A 17,451-nucleotide genomic window follows, 5' to 3' on the forward strand; every position below is an offset into this window, starting at 1 on the left:
CTCCTCTTCCTTAATTTCCTTGAGGTCGAGGGTTCGACCTCTTCTTTATTTTCGACAGGTTGAGGGTTGAACACCCGTCCTCTTCTCAAGTCGAAGGTCAAACCCTCAACCTCTTCTTTAATTTTCGACAAGTCGAGGGTCGACAAAATATTTTACACAAAATCCCCGCCTCGAAAACTCCAAAACAATCATAGATTTCTAAATAGCTTCAGAACCGCTATATTTCTTCTAAATTGTTTTCCTAATCACAATAATAATAATAATAATAATTTTTTTTTTAAAAAAAAAAAAAAAAAAAAAAAAAAAAAAAAAAAAAAAAACTCTCTCCCCTTACCTTGAGGCTTGACTATTTCATTCGACACGAGGACGTGCTAAATGCATAACCAAACACTCCCGTATCAGCAAATTTGGGGAGGGAACTGACCGTGGCGTATTCTTCAAGCTTCACTCTTCGACAGCCCGAACGTCGGTAATGGCGATTGATAGGGTTTAAATGAAGACCTAAAATCTAATCAAGAAATGGACATGGATACCGACGAAAATTCGACAGCCAAAGGTGTAATACTATTTCTGTTCCGTGCTTTTTGGGATTTTCAGATTCGTCATAAACTATTGAGATTCTTTCTTTTGCGATTTTCATAACGATGAATGTCTGTGTTTTAAAGGAAAGGAAGGGCAAGGGAAGCTCATAATGGTAATATTAGTGGGCGCACCTGGAAGCGGCAAATCCACCTTCTGCGAACTTGTAATGGGTTCCTCTTCTCGCCCTTGGGTTCGAATCTGCCAGGTTTTTCTCTAACAATGAATGCTATCTGTTTGATGAAATGCTTCTTTAGACTTCAGTAACATTCGTAGCTCGTTTTCAGTGTCATACTTTAGAATCCTGAGATTGGTAAACTTGAAGTGGTTTGGTTGTGTCAATGGTTTTTCACTCTGATTAAAGGTATTTTTAAGTGCTTTCTTAATAATTACTTGGGTCATTCTACAACTGCTTCCTCACTAACCACTTTTCAAATTCTTTTGATTTTTTCTAAAACCACTACAAATCACTTTCAAATATGTTGAGTTTGAGTTGGAAGTGTTTTTAACATGTTCTTTCACTTCTGAAATGTCACAAAAGAAGGTTGTTTTTATTATTACTATTTTCTCTTTCAGGATACCATTGGAAATGGCAAGTCTGGAACCAAAGCACAGTGCTTGAAGAGTGCAGCGAGTGCACTGAATGATGGGAAGAATGTATTTGTGGACAGGTGCAATCTTGAAATAGAGCAGCGGGCAGATTTTGTGAAGCTCTGTGGCCCACGAGTGGATGTACAAGCTGTTGTATTAGATCTTCCTGCACAGCTCTGTATCTCTCGTTCTGTTAAGCGGACTGGTCATGAAGGGAACTTATCAGGTGGAAAAGCTGCTGCTGTTGTGAATAAAATGTTACAAAAGAAAGAATTGCCCAGACTAAATGAAGGATTCGCTCGCATAACCTTTTGCCACAATGAGACCGACGTTCAATCCGCTATAGATATGTACAAATCGCTTGATTTACATGATATGCTTCCACGTGGATGTTTTGGCCAGAAGAACCCAGACAAGAAAGTACAACTTGGCATAATGAAGTTCTTGAAGAAAGCAGAAAAACCTTCTGAGACACTTTCTAGTGCTAATACTGTTAAGGATTCTCCAATTCCACAAACTACCCAGGAAAAGAGCGACTCTTGTGATAAAAAGGAAGAATCTGCCTGCACAATATCGAGAAATGTTGATATAGAGTCAGATAAAGGTGAAAGTCCAGGCGTTAGATCCTTAGAAGACAATATTTCTCAGAGTGATCCTCCAACTCTTGCATTTCCATCTATTTCGACTTCAGATTTCAAGTTTAGCCATGAAAAGGCTGCTGAAATTATTGTTGAGAAGGTTGAGGAATTCATGGATAAGCTTGGAAATGCCAGACTTGTACTGGTGGACTTGAGTCATGGATCAAAGATATTGTCTTTGGTTAAAGCTAAAGCAGCTAAGAAAAATATTAGTTCCACCAAGTTTTTTACATTCGTAGGTGATATAACTAAACTCAATTCAGAAGGTGGATTGCGCTGCAATGTTATAGCCAATGCTGCAAACTGGTATGCTTGTAGCATATTTATTAGTTTGTTATCTCCATTTCAATGCCTTGGATTGTAATTGTTCATTTATTGTTAAGTAATATATGAGGAAGTTACGATACTCATTGTCTATCATCTCTGCATTTGATTAGAGAATTACTTGAACGGTCGAGATAATTCCTCCAGTTGCCGTAACATTCTGAACTATATTATATCTATCAGTTGGATGGCCCAGAAAATGATCTACAGAAATAGGGATATTCTTAAGACTTAACCTTGATATTCTTATGTACATGCTTAATGTTTTGATCTTGAATTTTACCCTTTGATCGACCCATATTATATTTTTCATTTGAACTTGAGGAAAATTGATGTTTTGTGAGATATGTTTGTTTATGATCTCTATAAGGAAGATAATAAAGATATTCCGCACAGGCGACTGAAACCAGGAGGAGGTGGTGTCAATGCTGCAATTTTTAGTGCTGCAGGTTCTGGCCTAGAAGTGGCAACTAAACAACAAGCAAACTCTCTTCAACCTGGCAATGCTGTGGCCGTTCAGTTGCCTTCAACTTCTCCTTTGTTTAATAGGGAAGGAGTAACCCATGTCATACATGTTCTTGGACCTAACATGAACCCACAAAGGCCAAATTATCTCAACAATGACTATGATGAAGGTTGCAAGCTTCTTCGCAATGCTTACTCTTCCTTATTTCAAGCCTTTATTTCAGTAGTAGAAGACAAATTTAAGTCAGTTAAGGGAATTCACGGACGCCTTGGCTTGACCCCTTCAGAACCACGAAAGCACTCTGAGAATAGCCATCACAAGTTTAAGAGAGAGAATTTGCAAAATCCTGAAAGAAGCAAAAAATGGAAAGGATCTCAGGACTCGACTGAAGCACTAAACCAAAACAACAATAAGACTGTCCCCAAAATGAGTAAGCACTGGGGTTCATGGGCACAAGCACTTTACAACACTGCAATGCATCCCGAGCAACACAGTGATACTGTACTGGAGACATCAGATGATGTTGTAGTACTGAATGATATTTATCCAAAGGTATTTCCATTCTTAAGTTCTACTAATGCCTATGTTCTTTGATTGTTGGGTTGGAGTTATAACTGTCTTGAGTTATTACTGCCTTTGTTCTTTGAATGATAAAAGATTTAACCATGAACTTGTTTTGCAGGCACGCAAGCATCTTCTAGTAGTGGCTCGGCATGAGGGACTCGATCAACTAGCCGATGTATGTGGAGAACACCTTCCATTGTTGAGGACAATGCACGCTGTGGGTTTGAAGTGGATTGATAAGTTCTTTCATGAAGATGCATCATTAGTTTTCCGCCTTGGATACCACTCGGTAGGTCAATAATACATTTTGGTGGCAGGATCAAACATATACAAGAAATTCTGATGAGCAAAGTGATCTGTTTACTTTCTTGCAGGCTCCATCAATGAGGCAACTGCACCTACATGTTATAAGCCAGGATTTCGATTCCAGTCATCTGAAAAACAGGAAGCATTGGAATTCTTTCAACACCGATTTCTTCAGAGACTCGGTTGCCGTTATGGACGAAGTCAGTAGCCATGGAAAGGCGAGCATGATGGACGATGAGAGCTTGATGTCTATGGAGTTACGTTGCAACAGATGCAGAAGTGCTCATCCCAACTTACCCAAATTGAAAGCGCATATTTTCAAATGTCAAGCGCCTTTCCCTTCCACACTACTTGAGGGCGGTCGTTTAGTGATTGCGCCAAGTAATGCTCCTCTGTCTTAGTTTTCATAATGTCTTCCACACACAAAAATTTTGTTGTAAATATTTTGAGCTCAATATCTTTGGGGTTTGTGTAGTTATGATGGCCTCGGGAAGCATTAGTTAATAGTTATAACTTATATCACATTTTGTTTCTCTACCAGACTACCATGGTAACTCGGAGAATTTCACAGATTCAAGTGTCATGATTCCATCTAATCGCACAGAATTTTCAAACTATATTTTTGTTCATTTTAAATCTTCCTGGGTTTACCCGAGTTGGGTTTAGTTTTCATCGAGCTTCTAGATTTCTTTATTTTACACTTTTATCTTCGAATTTTTACGAATGTTCACATTCGTCTTTTGTGGCAAATTTTAAATTAATCTAAAATAATTATGAAGTCGAGAAATTGTTTTTAATAGTAATTAAATAGTGAAAATTTATTAATTTTTATTTTCAAATTAATTAATATATATCAATATGAGAGATTATGAGTGAGTATTTAGTAGAAGTTCAAGATTAGTATTTTGAATCTTGAAAAATCAAATGAAAAATTAAAAAGTAAAAAAATCATAAATGGAGTGAAAATGTAACATTTTGAAATTTATGGATGAAATGAAAATTTTGAAATTTATGGATGAAATGAAAATTTAAACATAAAACTTAAGAGGAAAACAATGTAATGTTTTGAAACTTAAGAATTAGATGAAAATTATGCTTAACACCTAAACACCAAAAAAAAAATTGTTTTATTTTTCAGGAATATATATATAATCCAATTAAAATGTTTTTACAAGCTTTTTAAGAAATACCGAACACAGGCTTTATAATCAAATGTGACAAAGAGAAAAGGAACAAAGAACAAAAAAAAAATCCTTTGCTGTAGAATAATTAGGAAGATTATATAGAGGTGTTCATGGGTTGAGTTGTAAGACTATCCAATCTAATTTTTTGGGTTGTAAATCAAATCTTTTCAATCCAGATAACCCTTATTAAAAAATGAACTCAACCCAATCCAATCATGAAATATTTGGATTGGGTTGGTTAGGGTTAATCGGGTCATTTATTTTAAATTTTGTTCTAAAAAGGAGCAAAATGTAAATATGTAAAAATCTAAATTAATTATTTTCATATATTTAATTAAGATTAACAACTCAATTTCAATTTATATAGTAAAAAATTTCTTTCTAAAGTGCAAAGAATTAAGAGTTGTTGAAGAATAAATTATTCAAAAAATATTGAAATTAAATAAAATTAAAATCAATATATGTATAAATAATTGTGTTATAAGTAATAAAAAATATATTTTAAAGTTAATAATAAATTCGGATTGGTTCGGGTTATATTAGGTGAACCCATGAACCAACCTAACCCATAAAATTTTCATTTATTTAAACCCAACCCAAACCGCATGGGTTGATCGGTTTTTTCGAGTCATCAGGATTTTTCTATAATTTTCAGAAGTGAACCTGTAATTGTAAGCGTTAATTCGTGGTCAAAGAATTGTTTTTTCTCAAACTTATTCTCTTTCAAGATCCTATAAATGAAGGAATAAATATTGGTCTTAAATCAGTTTTTTAAACCTGTGTTGTCGGTCATAAAACATAAAGAATGATTTCTAATTTTTAAGGACAAATTGAAAAATCGCTTTCATTGATTTTTTTTCTCTCACAAAGGTGATGAATATCGTTTGTAATTTTAGAAAATCCTTCCGGAATTTTGTTAATTTAATACAAATTTAGTTTAGGATTATTCTTTTCTAAATAGTATCAACAGTGATAATTTAACTCTTTGATTAAAAAAAAAAATAATTTTGATGAGAATTAAAAATTTTAAGCGGCAGCTCACGGTATTTATTCGTGGAAAGTAAAGCAATGTGTCTGTCTTGACGTTCTTTTGAAAAGTGCCGTTCATAGGTACTTGACCAATCAAAATCTTCAAACGTGATAAACGATCAAAAGTTCTGCAGCCACTTAGATTTTAAATTATTCAACTTTGACACCAACTCTAAATATCATCGTCTTTTAGAAACAGAACATTTTTTTTTTTTATTTGCAATCCTTTTCACAGTTTTCTTTTTCCCTTCTAAAGAAAGTACTCTTGATGGAGCTTCAATTAATTTTTTTCAATTGTTTAGAATTAAGTATTTATCATAACAAGCAAAATACACTTGAAAACTACTTTTGAGTAGTCGTCAACCACTTCGGACACCCTGTTTTTTCTAAGAGTTATTGTTTCTGTTTTTGTATTTAACCAAACATCATGTGAGGAGCACGTGCAACACACTATTAAAAATTTCATTTTGTAAGCTTTAGAGGGAAAGCAAGAAATAGACCAAAAAAGAATACAAAACCCAGAAAATATTGTTCTCAATAAGAAAATGTTCAAGAGGAATTTACACCACAAAATACTTGTTTTTTCTAATACAATCTCAAATCAAACACTTTTTTTAACCTAAAGATGACAAGCAAATGAGAGAAGTAAATGCTGCAAAGTTGATGAAGTTTATTTTATTTTATTTTTCTTTTACTGAGGATTGGGAGGGCGGCTGTTGGCAGCAGATACTCTTGAGCCCCATTCCAATAGCTCTTTGCTTGTATCATCCTTGTGAGCAATTACCTCAATGAAACACAAGCAGTCCTTTTTGGCTTCTGTAGCTGTTTCAATCGCCTCCACAAGCTCTTCCTCGCAACGAACCTGCAAACAATGAATTCAAATTCTTTCACTAAACACAATTCCTCCCACCCACATATCTCAAACCAGCGAGTTCAATATCGGCTTACCTTTGTCGTCCAACACTTCCCTTCCCCGTTATGGATTGCATCGACCAATGCCGTGTAGTTCCAGTTCTTGATAACATTATAAGGCCCATCGTGGATCTCGACTTCAATGGTGTAACCACCATTGTTTATCAAGAATATGATGGTTTTCTGTCCACAACGGATCATCGTCGATATGTCTTGTGCAGTCACCTGTGACAAACAGATGATCAACTTTTTTCGAATAATGTATGATTGTGTCAAGTATCAAAGTTTAAATCAAACCGATTTTTACCTGGAAACTTCCATCACCAATACACGCGATAACTCTTTTCGCTGGAACAGCTTGTGCATATCCAAGAGTAGCACCAACTGACCAACCAATAGAACCATACTGCATTTGGAATTCATAACTGCAAACAAACAAACACAAAAAGGAAAATTACTTTTTAGGACATGAACATAATGGTTGAATAAATGAGTTTACTAATTTTCCAAACAATGCCTTACCCGCATCCTTTTGGTAATTTAAGTTTCTGGCAGTTAAACCAAGAGTCCCCTGTCTCCGCAATCACAGCCGTTTGATTACTAAGCATCTTTTGAATATGTTGGAACAAAATGTTGACTCTCAATGGCTCTTTAGGCTCAGATTTCAAAGGCTGGCCTTCAGGAACAAAGATTCTATGGTAGTTTTCATATGCAGTAGTGTTGTTATTCACACGTTTTGAAAGTGCTTGAAGGAAATCTTTCATTAGAACACAGCCAAATGTAGGTCCATTGCCAATGGTCACTCGATCAGGCTGCACAATAATCGCCTTCTCCCTTTTGAGTAAAAGAGAGTACCCAACAGAGCTGTAGTCATTGAAAATCGGCCCGGCAAACAAGTATGCATCAGCAGATTCAACAATCTCGGCACAGAAGGCAGTACTGACAGCACCCCAGTAAGTTCCGATGAAATGAGGGTGGTGCTCGGGTACAAGGCCTTTCGCCGATGGCATTACGGCCAAGGCATAGCCACAAGCATCAGCAAGCTCCACAAATGCATCACAAGCCTTGGCAACTCGCATTTTAGGCCCACCAACAAGTACTGGCTTCACAGCCTTGTTCAAGAAATGTGCCGCTGCCTCCACTGCTGCCTCTAGCCCATGTGGATTGCTCACTCTGTTTCCATCACAGAAATCCATTCAATAATAAATTCAGTCCCTAAACTTTCAAGAAATTGGAAATTTATTTATCATCTAGACCGTTAAATCACGGATCAACCCAAAAACTTGAGTTTTTAGAAAATTGCCGGGGTCATGACCTCCCTAACCACCTGCTCAGCCAAAAACTTAAACGGATGGTGAAAGCAAATCTAATATCAAATCCTCTAACGTCACTTGTGAGCTTAATCAATATTAACGAAATTAAACTCAAGACTTCCAGCTCAGGGAAATTTAATATTATATTATCTTACACAAGCCAATTTATCACAAAGCAATTGTACACTTCAGAAAGTATTAAAAGTTTTTAATGTAAATTTGTTTAAAGAACTTACTTGGGAGAAAGTGAAAATGGAACTGGATCACGGCTGAAAGTAGGATGAGGAATCCCAGGCAAATTACAACTAATACTAATATAAACAGGCTTGCTTTCTTTCAAGGCAGTAGAAATGGCAGTATCAATCAACTCATGAGCATCTTCAAGATTATTCACAACAGCCTAAACAAAAACAACAAATCGCCTCATTACTCTAAAAAAAAATAATAATAATAAAAGAATCATGCAACAAAATCTTGTATAGTACCTGAAAGCAAGTAACGGTTTGAAAGCATCGGAGTTCTTGGCTGAAATCAGGGAGACCGATTGTGTGATGAAGGATTCTGTTAGTTCCATAATCGTTGGAGTTAGGGCCACCAACGATGCAAATAAGCGGCAAGTTCTCACTGTAAGCGCCGGCGATGGCATTCAGAACACTAAGACCGCCGACGGTGAATGTGACAACACACGCGCCGACGCCGCGGGACCTAGCGTAGCCGTCAGCGGCGTATCCAGCATTAAGCTCGTTACAGCAGCCGATGTTATTGAGAGCAGGCTCGGCGATTAAATGGTCAAGAAGCGTTAGGTTGAAATCGCCAGGAACAGTGAAAACATCGGTGACGCCGATTTGAACTAGACGGCGGGCGAGGTGGCGGCCGAGGGTGGCGTCGGAGGAATTGAGGACGGTGGAGGGGACGGAATTTTGGATGGTGCAAACAGAGCCGTTGGATGGGCAACAAACGACGTTGTTGGCGGGTTTGCAAGTGTCGAGTGATCCGATTTTGGTGTCCATTAATGGAAGATGGGTGGTTTTTGGAAGAGAGAAAAGTGGTTTGTGTTGCTTATGGGGAATCAGAGAAGAGTGGTTTTGAGTGATGGAATGAAGAGGAAATGAAGAGGTTTATGTTTATATATAAAGGGAGGGGGAGAGGCGTGGAAGTGGCAACGGGTGGCAAGTGGTAAGAGAAGAAACCATTTAACATTACAATTAATAATTAATAATTAATAATAAGCGGTTTTGGGGAAAAAGGGGTATTTTTGGAGTGCGGTGATCTCTGTGGATTCTCGTGGGTTGGGAATCCGTAATCATTGTGATTGGCGTTTGACGAGTATATCAATTTTTCCCTTCCTAATTTGCCTATGCTAAAAACTTATGCGGCTGTATTAATTTGGTTGAATTCTTACTCAAATTCAAAAAACAAAAACAATTTTTCGAAAGCTAAACTATGGGTGAAAGGAAGAAATTTAGAGGTCAAAACAATGTGTACAGTTTGATTTTTATAAACAAAAACAAAAAGTAAAATGATTAGTAAATAGGAAAAAAATAAAATAGTTACCAAATGAAATCTTAATGTTGAAGTTCATACCTTACTTTTTGAAGTATATATGTTAAGAAGTTTCTTTAATTTCATTGTTTTTAAACTATGGTGGAAAATGGAGATTAAGCCTCCAATTTCAAAATATATATATATAGTCCATTTTGATACACTATATTAAGAGAATATATTACAAGTTTGAATAACAAATTATATATTTTTCTTTAAGAAAAAAAGAATTAAAAGAATCATAATAGATTAAGTTTCACTATTTTTAATACCCATGTTTTTCGAAGCAACACTTTGTGCCACTCCTTTCATTTATACTCTAAGCGCGATTGCTATAATTTTTTTTATCACTATTAAAATTAAGTTAATTTTACTTCATATAACTATTTTAATTTAATTAAATAGCCGTTGGTGAAAGTTAGCATTTAATAAAAAATGCAGATTGGGGAGATGTTTGATACAAGGAGTATAGATGCGAAGTTCTAACCTTCATGATGCAACCCGTTAATAAAACATAAATTTGATGTTTTGTCCACAAACTCCTTAGACCAAATAATAAGTTGAGTTGTGAACTCCAACTCCTAGAAACTTATGGATGAAGTGAAACAAAACTAAAATCTTAATTATAAAATTGTGACATCTCGAATATTATGACTAAATTGAAATTAAACACAAAACTTGAGGCATCGTTCGGTAACTATTTTTTTTTTTTTTTAAATTAAGCTTATGGATACTATTTACCACCTCTAAATTTCTTTCTTTGTTATCTACTTTTCATCAATGGTTTAAAAAATCAAGCCAAATTTTGAGAATTAAAAAAACAGCTTTCAAAACTTGTTTTTGTTTTTGGAATTTAGCTAATAATTCAACCATTGTACTTAATAAAGTTGCAAATCATTGTAAAAAAAAGTGAATGAAATAAGTTTAATTTTTAAAAATAAAAATTAAAAACTAAATAATTATCAAACGAGGTCTAAAATATAGATTTCGAAAGGTAGAGATTTAAATGAAAAGTAGATCTAAAAATATTTTTCTTAAAATAGTTATAAGCGTATTGGAAACTAATTTATGTTATTATGGTGGAATTGCTTGTTTGTTTGTTTGTTTTTTGGGCGGTGAACTTTTGTTTGGGTATTTACAGAATTATTTGCATATACATGGTAGTTGATTTTCAATATTGTTCAAATTAATCATCTTTTCTATATGTATAATCAAGATGCGTGATTAATCGAGAGATGAATTTCGTTTATTTTCTTTGTAATTAAGGATAATTTAATACGTAATTTGATAGATCAATAGATGAGGTATTTTGATTAAAATATCATTTTGATCTCCATGCTTTAAAATCTATTCAATTTTAATTTTGTACTCTTTATAAATTTTAAATTTAGTCATTCAAAATTATTTTTTTTATAGAAATTAATTGAATAATAATATTTTTCATTCAAGAAAGTACATATACAAGTATATTTTCATTTTTTTTAAAATCAACCATAAACTAGCAATTACTATTAAATTTATGATTTATTGAAAATATATTATTAAAATTGAAAAAAGACTTCAAATATAAAATCAAAAACAATATTTTAACCAAAATTTTAAATAGTTATCTTAAAAGACTTAGACCACGTTTACCTAACCATAATGAAAATTGATGCAATCGTAATGAAATTTCATTGATAAATCCATCATAATAAACTTGAATCGCAAATGTAATTGGATTGATTTTGATTGTATTTACTTAAAATTATGAATTTTGTCAAATTTACAGTTACCGTTAATCACTAACTCTACCTATGAGGGTCAAGCAATAAGGTAATAGTAATAGTAAATATGTCAAAATTGATAATTTTTCAACGGTAGCATTAACAATAATGGAAGTCGTAATGATAACTATAACAATAACGATAACGATTATGATAAGACATAATTCTACTTTTATTTTATTAGACATTTGAATGTGAAATTCATGTGTCAATACAAATAAATAACACTAAAAGTAATTAAATGAAACTCATTTTTTTTATCCTGATTAGGGAATTATGTTTTGTGTGGGGTAAACGTGACCTTAAATTTTTTATTTTTCAAGCACTTTAGTGAAGCTTCATCCCGAAAAGTCCACGTCAGCGGATTCCAACGGCTCCAGTTGGGTCATGACCTGGCTGCGCCACGTCCTGTGAGTTGTTGTGTGATAATGACAATTCAATTGGTGTTTCTCCAAATAATCCTTTTTTTTTTCTTTTTTGCAAATAAACGAAAATTTGGAATTCCTTTTTGTTTTTCACATGACAATTTTAAATACTCTTATATTGGTGTCAAAAACTTTTTTTTAAAAAAAATAATAATTATAAATTTTATTTTATTTTAGTACAATTAAATTTTATTTCATGCACTTGACATAAATATAATATTAATTATTTGAAATTTGAAATAATCAGTTGGAATAACGTGGCAGGTTTTTCAAAAGTGCTAGATTATTTAAACATTAGGTTGGTCTAGAGAGGTCTTTCCTAAATTTATTAATTATTATTTTTGTTTGTTATACAGTAGTGTTTGGAATCTATTCTTATTGTTTTGGAATCTGTATGTTTTGCACTTCAATATAAATTAATTATTTTAAGTATCTCATTTACTTTATTTAAATTCCATCAACTGTGATTTCATACTAATTTTAGATATATTATTATGTATATAACTACGATATCTATTTTATGAGGATATGGACTACTTTTCTTATTCATTGAAAAGTCCATACAAAAAATTGTATTTGATGACTAAAAGTTTCAAATATAATTATGTAAAAAACTATTAAAAAACTTGTATTTGTAAAAAAACTACTTTTCTTAATAACGGTAAATAACTTAAACTTATATTTTTTTTTTATGTAAAAAACTATTAAATAAATTGTAACTTATATTTGATGACTAAAAGTTTCAATATAATTATGTAAAACTTTAGACATCCAATCTCAAGGGATTGAAGTATATGTTAAGTTTTGACAAAATATTAAAAGTCCAGTTGTCCCACATGAGAATAGTTCAAAAAAAGTCATTGATTCCAAACAATATAAAAGAAGCATGTCTTTGGTTTCAAATTGTCTCAGTTAGAAACACTTGAAACTTAGGTGTGCTAACTCTAGTTAAATTTTCTTTTTATATTCTCTAGTTTGAGAGTAGGAAAAGCGTGTGAGTAGTATAAAAGCTTTGAGGAAGTGCTCTTCTAATTAAGACCAGGAGAGAGAATTATTATGTGTGACTGTAACAATTTTTTACATAGTGATTTTTCTCCAATTTGGAGTTTTTCCACGTCAACTCTTGTGTTTTCAATTTTAATTGCTTTCTTTTAAATTCTCGTGTTTCCAGTATACATGTCAATTAGCATTGTCTTATGCTTATGTCCGTGGAGATTTGAATCGTTGACGTCTTAGTTAAAAGCCAAGCCATTCTCATGTGCCAAACCTTAAATGATTCATTTACTTATATAAAAAAAGGGGGAAAAAAGAAACTTGAATTGAATCTCATGGTCAATCATGACATATTCAAACAATCACACGTGTATGGAAGAATAATATCAATGTTGTAAATTTGAGGAGCACAATAGTGCACAACGAAAACATGAATATGGAGAAAATATAATAATAATAATAATAAAAAAATATTAAAGTAAATATAATATAATATATAAAATAAATAAATAACAAAATATAAAATATGAGAATTTCTCAAGATTCTTCACTTTCTCCAAAATTCATGTATTTTGCCCAATATATATGTATTTTTAAAATCAGCAAATGGCCACTTATTATAGAAATTCTGGCAAGTAGAATGTGGCACGTTTGGGCATCAAACATAGGATGTTATATGACATATGGCCAACACATTTGGTAATGGAAGGAGGACACTTGGCTTTTGACATTAAACTTGGGCATCTATCTAACACATTATAATATTTATAATGCTCCATCTTGGATGCCCATTATATATGTGAAATATGCCTCATTAAAATATTACTAGGAAAAACCTAATGGGGAAAAATCCTAGTGAAGAAAAACGAGTACATATTTCATATAATATATACTTTTAAAATAATACAATATATTTACTCTCCCTTATTAAAACATCAATTAAGATCTCTAAGTCGCTGCAGTCCAACGTTGTGCACCAATTTTTCAAAGGTTGTGGTTGGTAATGATTTTGTAAATAAGTCTGCCAGGTTATCCTTCGAACAAATTTGTTATACGGTGATGTCAATATTCTCTTCAAGATCATGAATGTAGAAAAGTTTTGGTAAAATATGTTTTGTTCTATATCCTTTAATATATCCTCATTTGATTTGGGATATGCATGTTGTGTTGTTTTCGTATAATATTGTCAGAATATTTTTATTAGAAGACGAGTCATATGTTTCACAAATGTGCTGAGTCATTAATCTACATATTCTCGGCTAGCCTTGTGAATTGCAAGAATTTCAGCATGATTTGAGGAAGTAGCCATTATGATCTGTTTCACTTACTGCCACGATACAACAGTTCCTCCATATGTGAATAGATAACACCTTTGAGATCTAGCTTTGTGTAGATCAGATAAATATCCAAAATCTACATAACCAACTGGATCAATTTTTTTTTTTTATTTGCATAAAATAAACCCATATCAGTCGTTCCTCGGAGATAACAGAGTATATACTTAATTTCATTTCATTGTTTTTTTGTTAGAGAAGAACTATATCTAGCTAATAAATTTACTGAAAATGCAATATCTGGTCTTGTATTATTAGTAAGATATATAAGTGCACCAATTGCACTAAGATATGGTACTTTAAGACCAAGAAACTTTTCATTATTGTCTCGAGGTCGAAATATATCTTTCTTCACATCTAGTGAATGCACTTCTATTGGAATATTCAATGGATGTGCTTTATTCATATGAAATCTTTTCAAAACTTTTCCTGTATAAGTTGATTGATGAATAAATATCTCATCTGTTAAATGCTCAAATTGTAAATCAAGGCAAAATTTTATTTTTTCGAGATATTTTATCTCATATTCTTTCTTAAAATATTCTATTACATTTGAAAGCTCTCCAGGAGTTCCAATTATATTGAAGTCGTCAACATATACAATTATAATCGTAAATTCTGACTGTGATTTCTTTATAAAAACACACTGAGGTATTGAATTATTTTGATATCCTTCTTTCAATAAATATTCACTCAGGCGATTGTACCACATTCGTCTTGATTATTTCAATCCATATAGTGATCTCTGTAACTTTATTGAATATAATTCCCGTGAATTTGATTTATATGTTTGAGGTACTTTAAACCCTTTGGGATTCTCATATAAATATCATTATTAAGAGATTCAATAAACATGTCGTGATTACATTCATATGATGCATGTCCAGACTTCCAAGCACGGTTAGACCATTTAAATATCTTAGTGTAATTGCATCCACCACCGGAGAATACTTCTCCTCATAATCAATACCAGGTCTTTGTGAAAAACCTCGTGCAACTAGTCTTGCTTTATATCTTGTGACCTCATTATTTTCATTTCTTTTCCTCATAAATACCCATTTGTATTAATACAAGTTCAACACCTTCTGGTATTTGGACCACTGGTAAAAAAAACTTGACGTTTTGAAAGTGAATTTAATTTTGCCTCGATTGCTTATTTCTACTAAAGCCAATTTTTTCTATGTCGACATTCTTCAACAGATTTTGGTTTAGGATCCTCACTTTTAGATATAATATCAATAGCAACATTATATGCAAAAATTATTGGATTGATGTCATAAATCTAGTGAATCTCATGGTTTGTAGTTTTGTTAACACAAATTAGTTATCTAATAAAATTAGAGGTATTTTATTTTACGTTTAAACTGCATTAATTTAATCTAATAAACTAAGATCCAAAGTTATTTTATGAAACTTAAACATGTATGTGGAGACATACAGGTGGATTATGTTTAAGTAATAACCTAAATGGTCTGTAGTAGATGGTTAAGGCTGGGTACCTTATCCTGATGACACTGCGAATACGACCCACTTTGTAGATATTACAATTGTTGTAAAGTGCTACAAATGATCTGAATCCTGATTATTCATGTGGAGACATGCGAACGGGGGTATTCTATACAAAGAGTTTGTATAAGATCAAACCACAAAATGAATAGACTCTCTATATAACACCGTTACTAAAAGAGACTTATATTTCACTAAGATGACCATAGGAAGCTTGACCTTAATCCTGAGTGAGTTGTGAACTCCTGTTTATGATGACAGTCCTTTGACCTGTATGGGTGAGAATGGTCATGATAGCCGACTCAATAAGCGTAACATTTTGGGGATTTGTCTGATAAGGGAGTTGGAAACATAGCTACACAAGATGGAATTCACTCTTTCCCATTCCTTGGGAAAGTAAATAAATTACTCCCTTAATAGCTAGTTCCGGGTCTTGAACAATGAGACCTTAACCTCTCACTGGCCCGAGAGGTGTTAGTTTATAGTTTGACTATAAATTGTTTGTTCATTAGAGGAATCAGTGATACTTAAAGAGTTAGATGTAACTACAAGGATAAAACGGTATGTTGACCTAGTTGTGGTTATGAGCATTTGTGAAAGGTCATCGCTTTGTTGATTGGTTATACTGTGGACAAAGAAATAAATCTACAGTGTGAAGAGTGCAACTATCGGTCTTTAGTGGAGTGCCCAGTAGTTAATGAATATTAATTAATTTAATTAAATAAGTTTAATCAATTAATCTCATATTATTGGAGCTTCTAATCTGTAAGTCCATAAGGTCATTAAAGGAAATACAAAAGGAATGATTTGAATTATTCAAACTAATTGATGAAATAGCATATTGATGAGATTGATAGATATAGTTAATTACAGATTTGGTCTATAATTAAGAGAGAAATATTTGAATATGATTCAAATAATGAATTTTTATGAATCAGAATCATAAAAAATTAATTAATTTTGAGAGGTGGAGGCATATAATGTTTATTTAATTAATTAACTATATACATTAAATTAGATTTAATATAAATAGTTTTAGGTTTGCTAATTAATCAAATAAATATTATTTGATTAATTGAGCCTTATGCACAAATATGAAAATACTTGAAGAATGGGTAAACTCTTCTCCATATAAATTGTTTCTTTTGCCCAAATTAAAAATAAGAATTTTTTTTTTTGTGAAAACCTAGCCTTCAAATTCTCTCAACGCTTTCTCCTCTCCATCATTGCTCCTCCAAAGGTTAGAAACCACTCTTCTACTCTTGGATTCCAAGAGAATAGTGAGGTCTCTCTTACCGTGGTGTTCATTGTTTGTTGGAGATACATTACGGAGAAAAAGCTTGGGGTTTTCGTGAAAACAAAGGGATCTACAAAGGTAAGAAAATGTTCTTCTTCCATTTTCTTCTTATTAAAATGCATGTTGAATGTATAAACATGATTTATTCTATATTTTGGTTCTATTCTGTTATAATTTTGTTTCATATAAACTGAAAAATCGAAATGTAAGACGTTCATACGCTTCCGCTCGGGATTCAATCCCTTAAAAAATGTCGTCAATAACTATATTAATTCGATTTCATCTTTTTCCTATCATGACAATTTATTGAAATCTCATTATTATCTTTAGGGATTTCACCTTTTTCACTAGTCATGTCAAGGATTTTTTTATGGGTATTTACATCCTCAACCAAGTCTTATTGACTATTAATTATATTTATTTTTCGAGGATTTTTATCTTTTGGAACCCACTGATCTACCATGCTTCTGGCATGTTCCAGATTCATTAGTTATAACTTGCTGCATTGGGATATCAATTTTCAATGGAACATTTGCAGCTAGTATATTTGACTTAGTTAGTTTCTTTGCATCTATAAATGCATATGGTAAGTGATTTGCTATTTTTTGCAAATAAATTATTTTTTGAACTTCAAGTTCACATTCTTTTGTATGGGGATCTAAATGAGACGATATTGATGCAT

The 17,451-nt window shown here is 32.7% G+C and overlaps 2 protein-coding genes across 3 annotated transcripts; one reads left to right on the forward strand and one right to left on the reverse strand.

The window, feature by feature from the left end:
* The first annotated feature begins 367 nt into the window (after window positions 1–367).
* Window positions 368–4,038, forward strand: LOC120091955 (transcription factor bHLH140). Of its 2 annotated transcripts, none has more exons than XM_039050124.1 (6): window positions 368–556; window positions 666–787; window positions 1,156–2,114; window positions 2,529–3,150; window positions 3,281–3,451; window positions 3,537–4,038. In XM_039050124.1, the coding sequence occupies exons 1-6, from the start codon at window positions 520–522 to the stop codon at window positions 3,867–3,869; spliced, it is 2,244 nt and encodes a 747-aa protein (XP_038906052.1). In that variant the 5' UTR covers window positions 368–519; the 3' UTR covers window positions 3,870–4,038. The 2 variants fall into 2 exon arrangements, with proteins under 2 accessions (XP_038906052.1, XP_038906054.1); XM_039050126.1 differs by having other exon boundaries at window positions 381–556; window positions 671–787.
* Window positions 4,039–6,188: 2,150 nt separating this feature from the next.
* On the reverse strand, window positions 6,189–9,016 carry LOC120092082 (pyruvate decarboxylase 1). The gene is made up of 6 exons (XM_039050283.1): window positions 8,392–9,016; window positions 8,143–8,306; window positions 7,116–7,766; window positions 6,901–7,018; window positions 6,630–6,818; window positions 6,189–6,543 (listed from the first exon to the last, which is right to left on the reverse strand). The coding sequence occupies exons 1-6, from the start codon at window positions 8,914–8,916 to the stop codon at window positions 6,373–6,375; spliced, it is 1,818 nt and encodes a 605-aa protein (XP_038906211.1). The 5' UTR covers window positions 8,917–9,016; the 3' UTR covers window positions 6,189–6,372.
* Between the last annotated feature and the right edge of the window lie 8,435 nt (window positions 9,017–17,451).

Source organism: Benincasa hispida, chromosome 11 (assembly GCF_009727055.1).
Source record: "Benincasa hispida cultivar B227 chromosome 11, ASM972705v1, whole genome shotgun sequence".
In the NCBI taxonomy this organism is placed as follows: domain Eukaryota; kingdom Viridiplantae; phylum Streptophyta; class Magnoliopsida; order Cucurbitales; family Cucurbitaceae; genus Benincasa; species Benincasa hispida.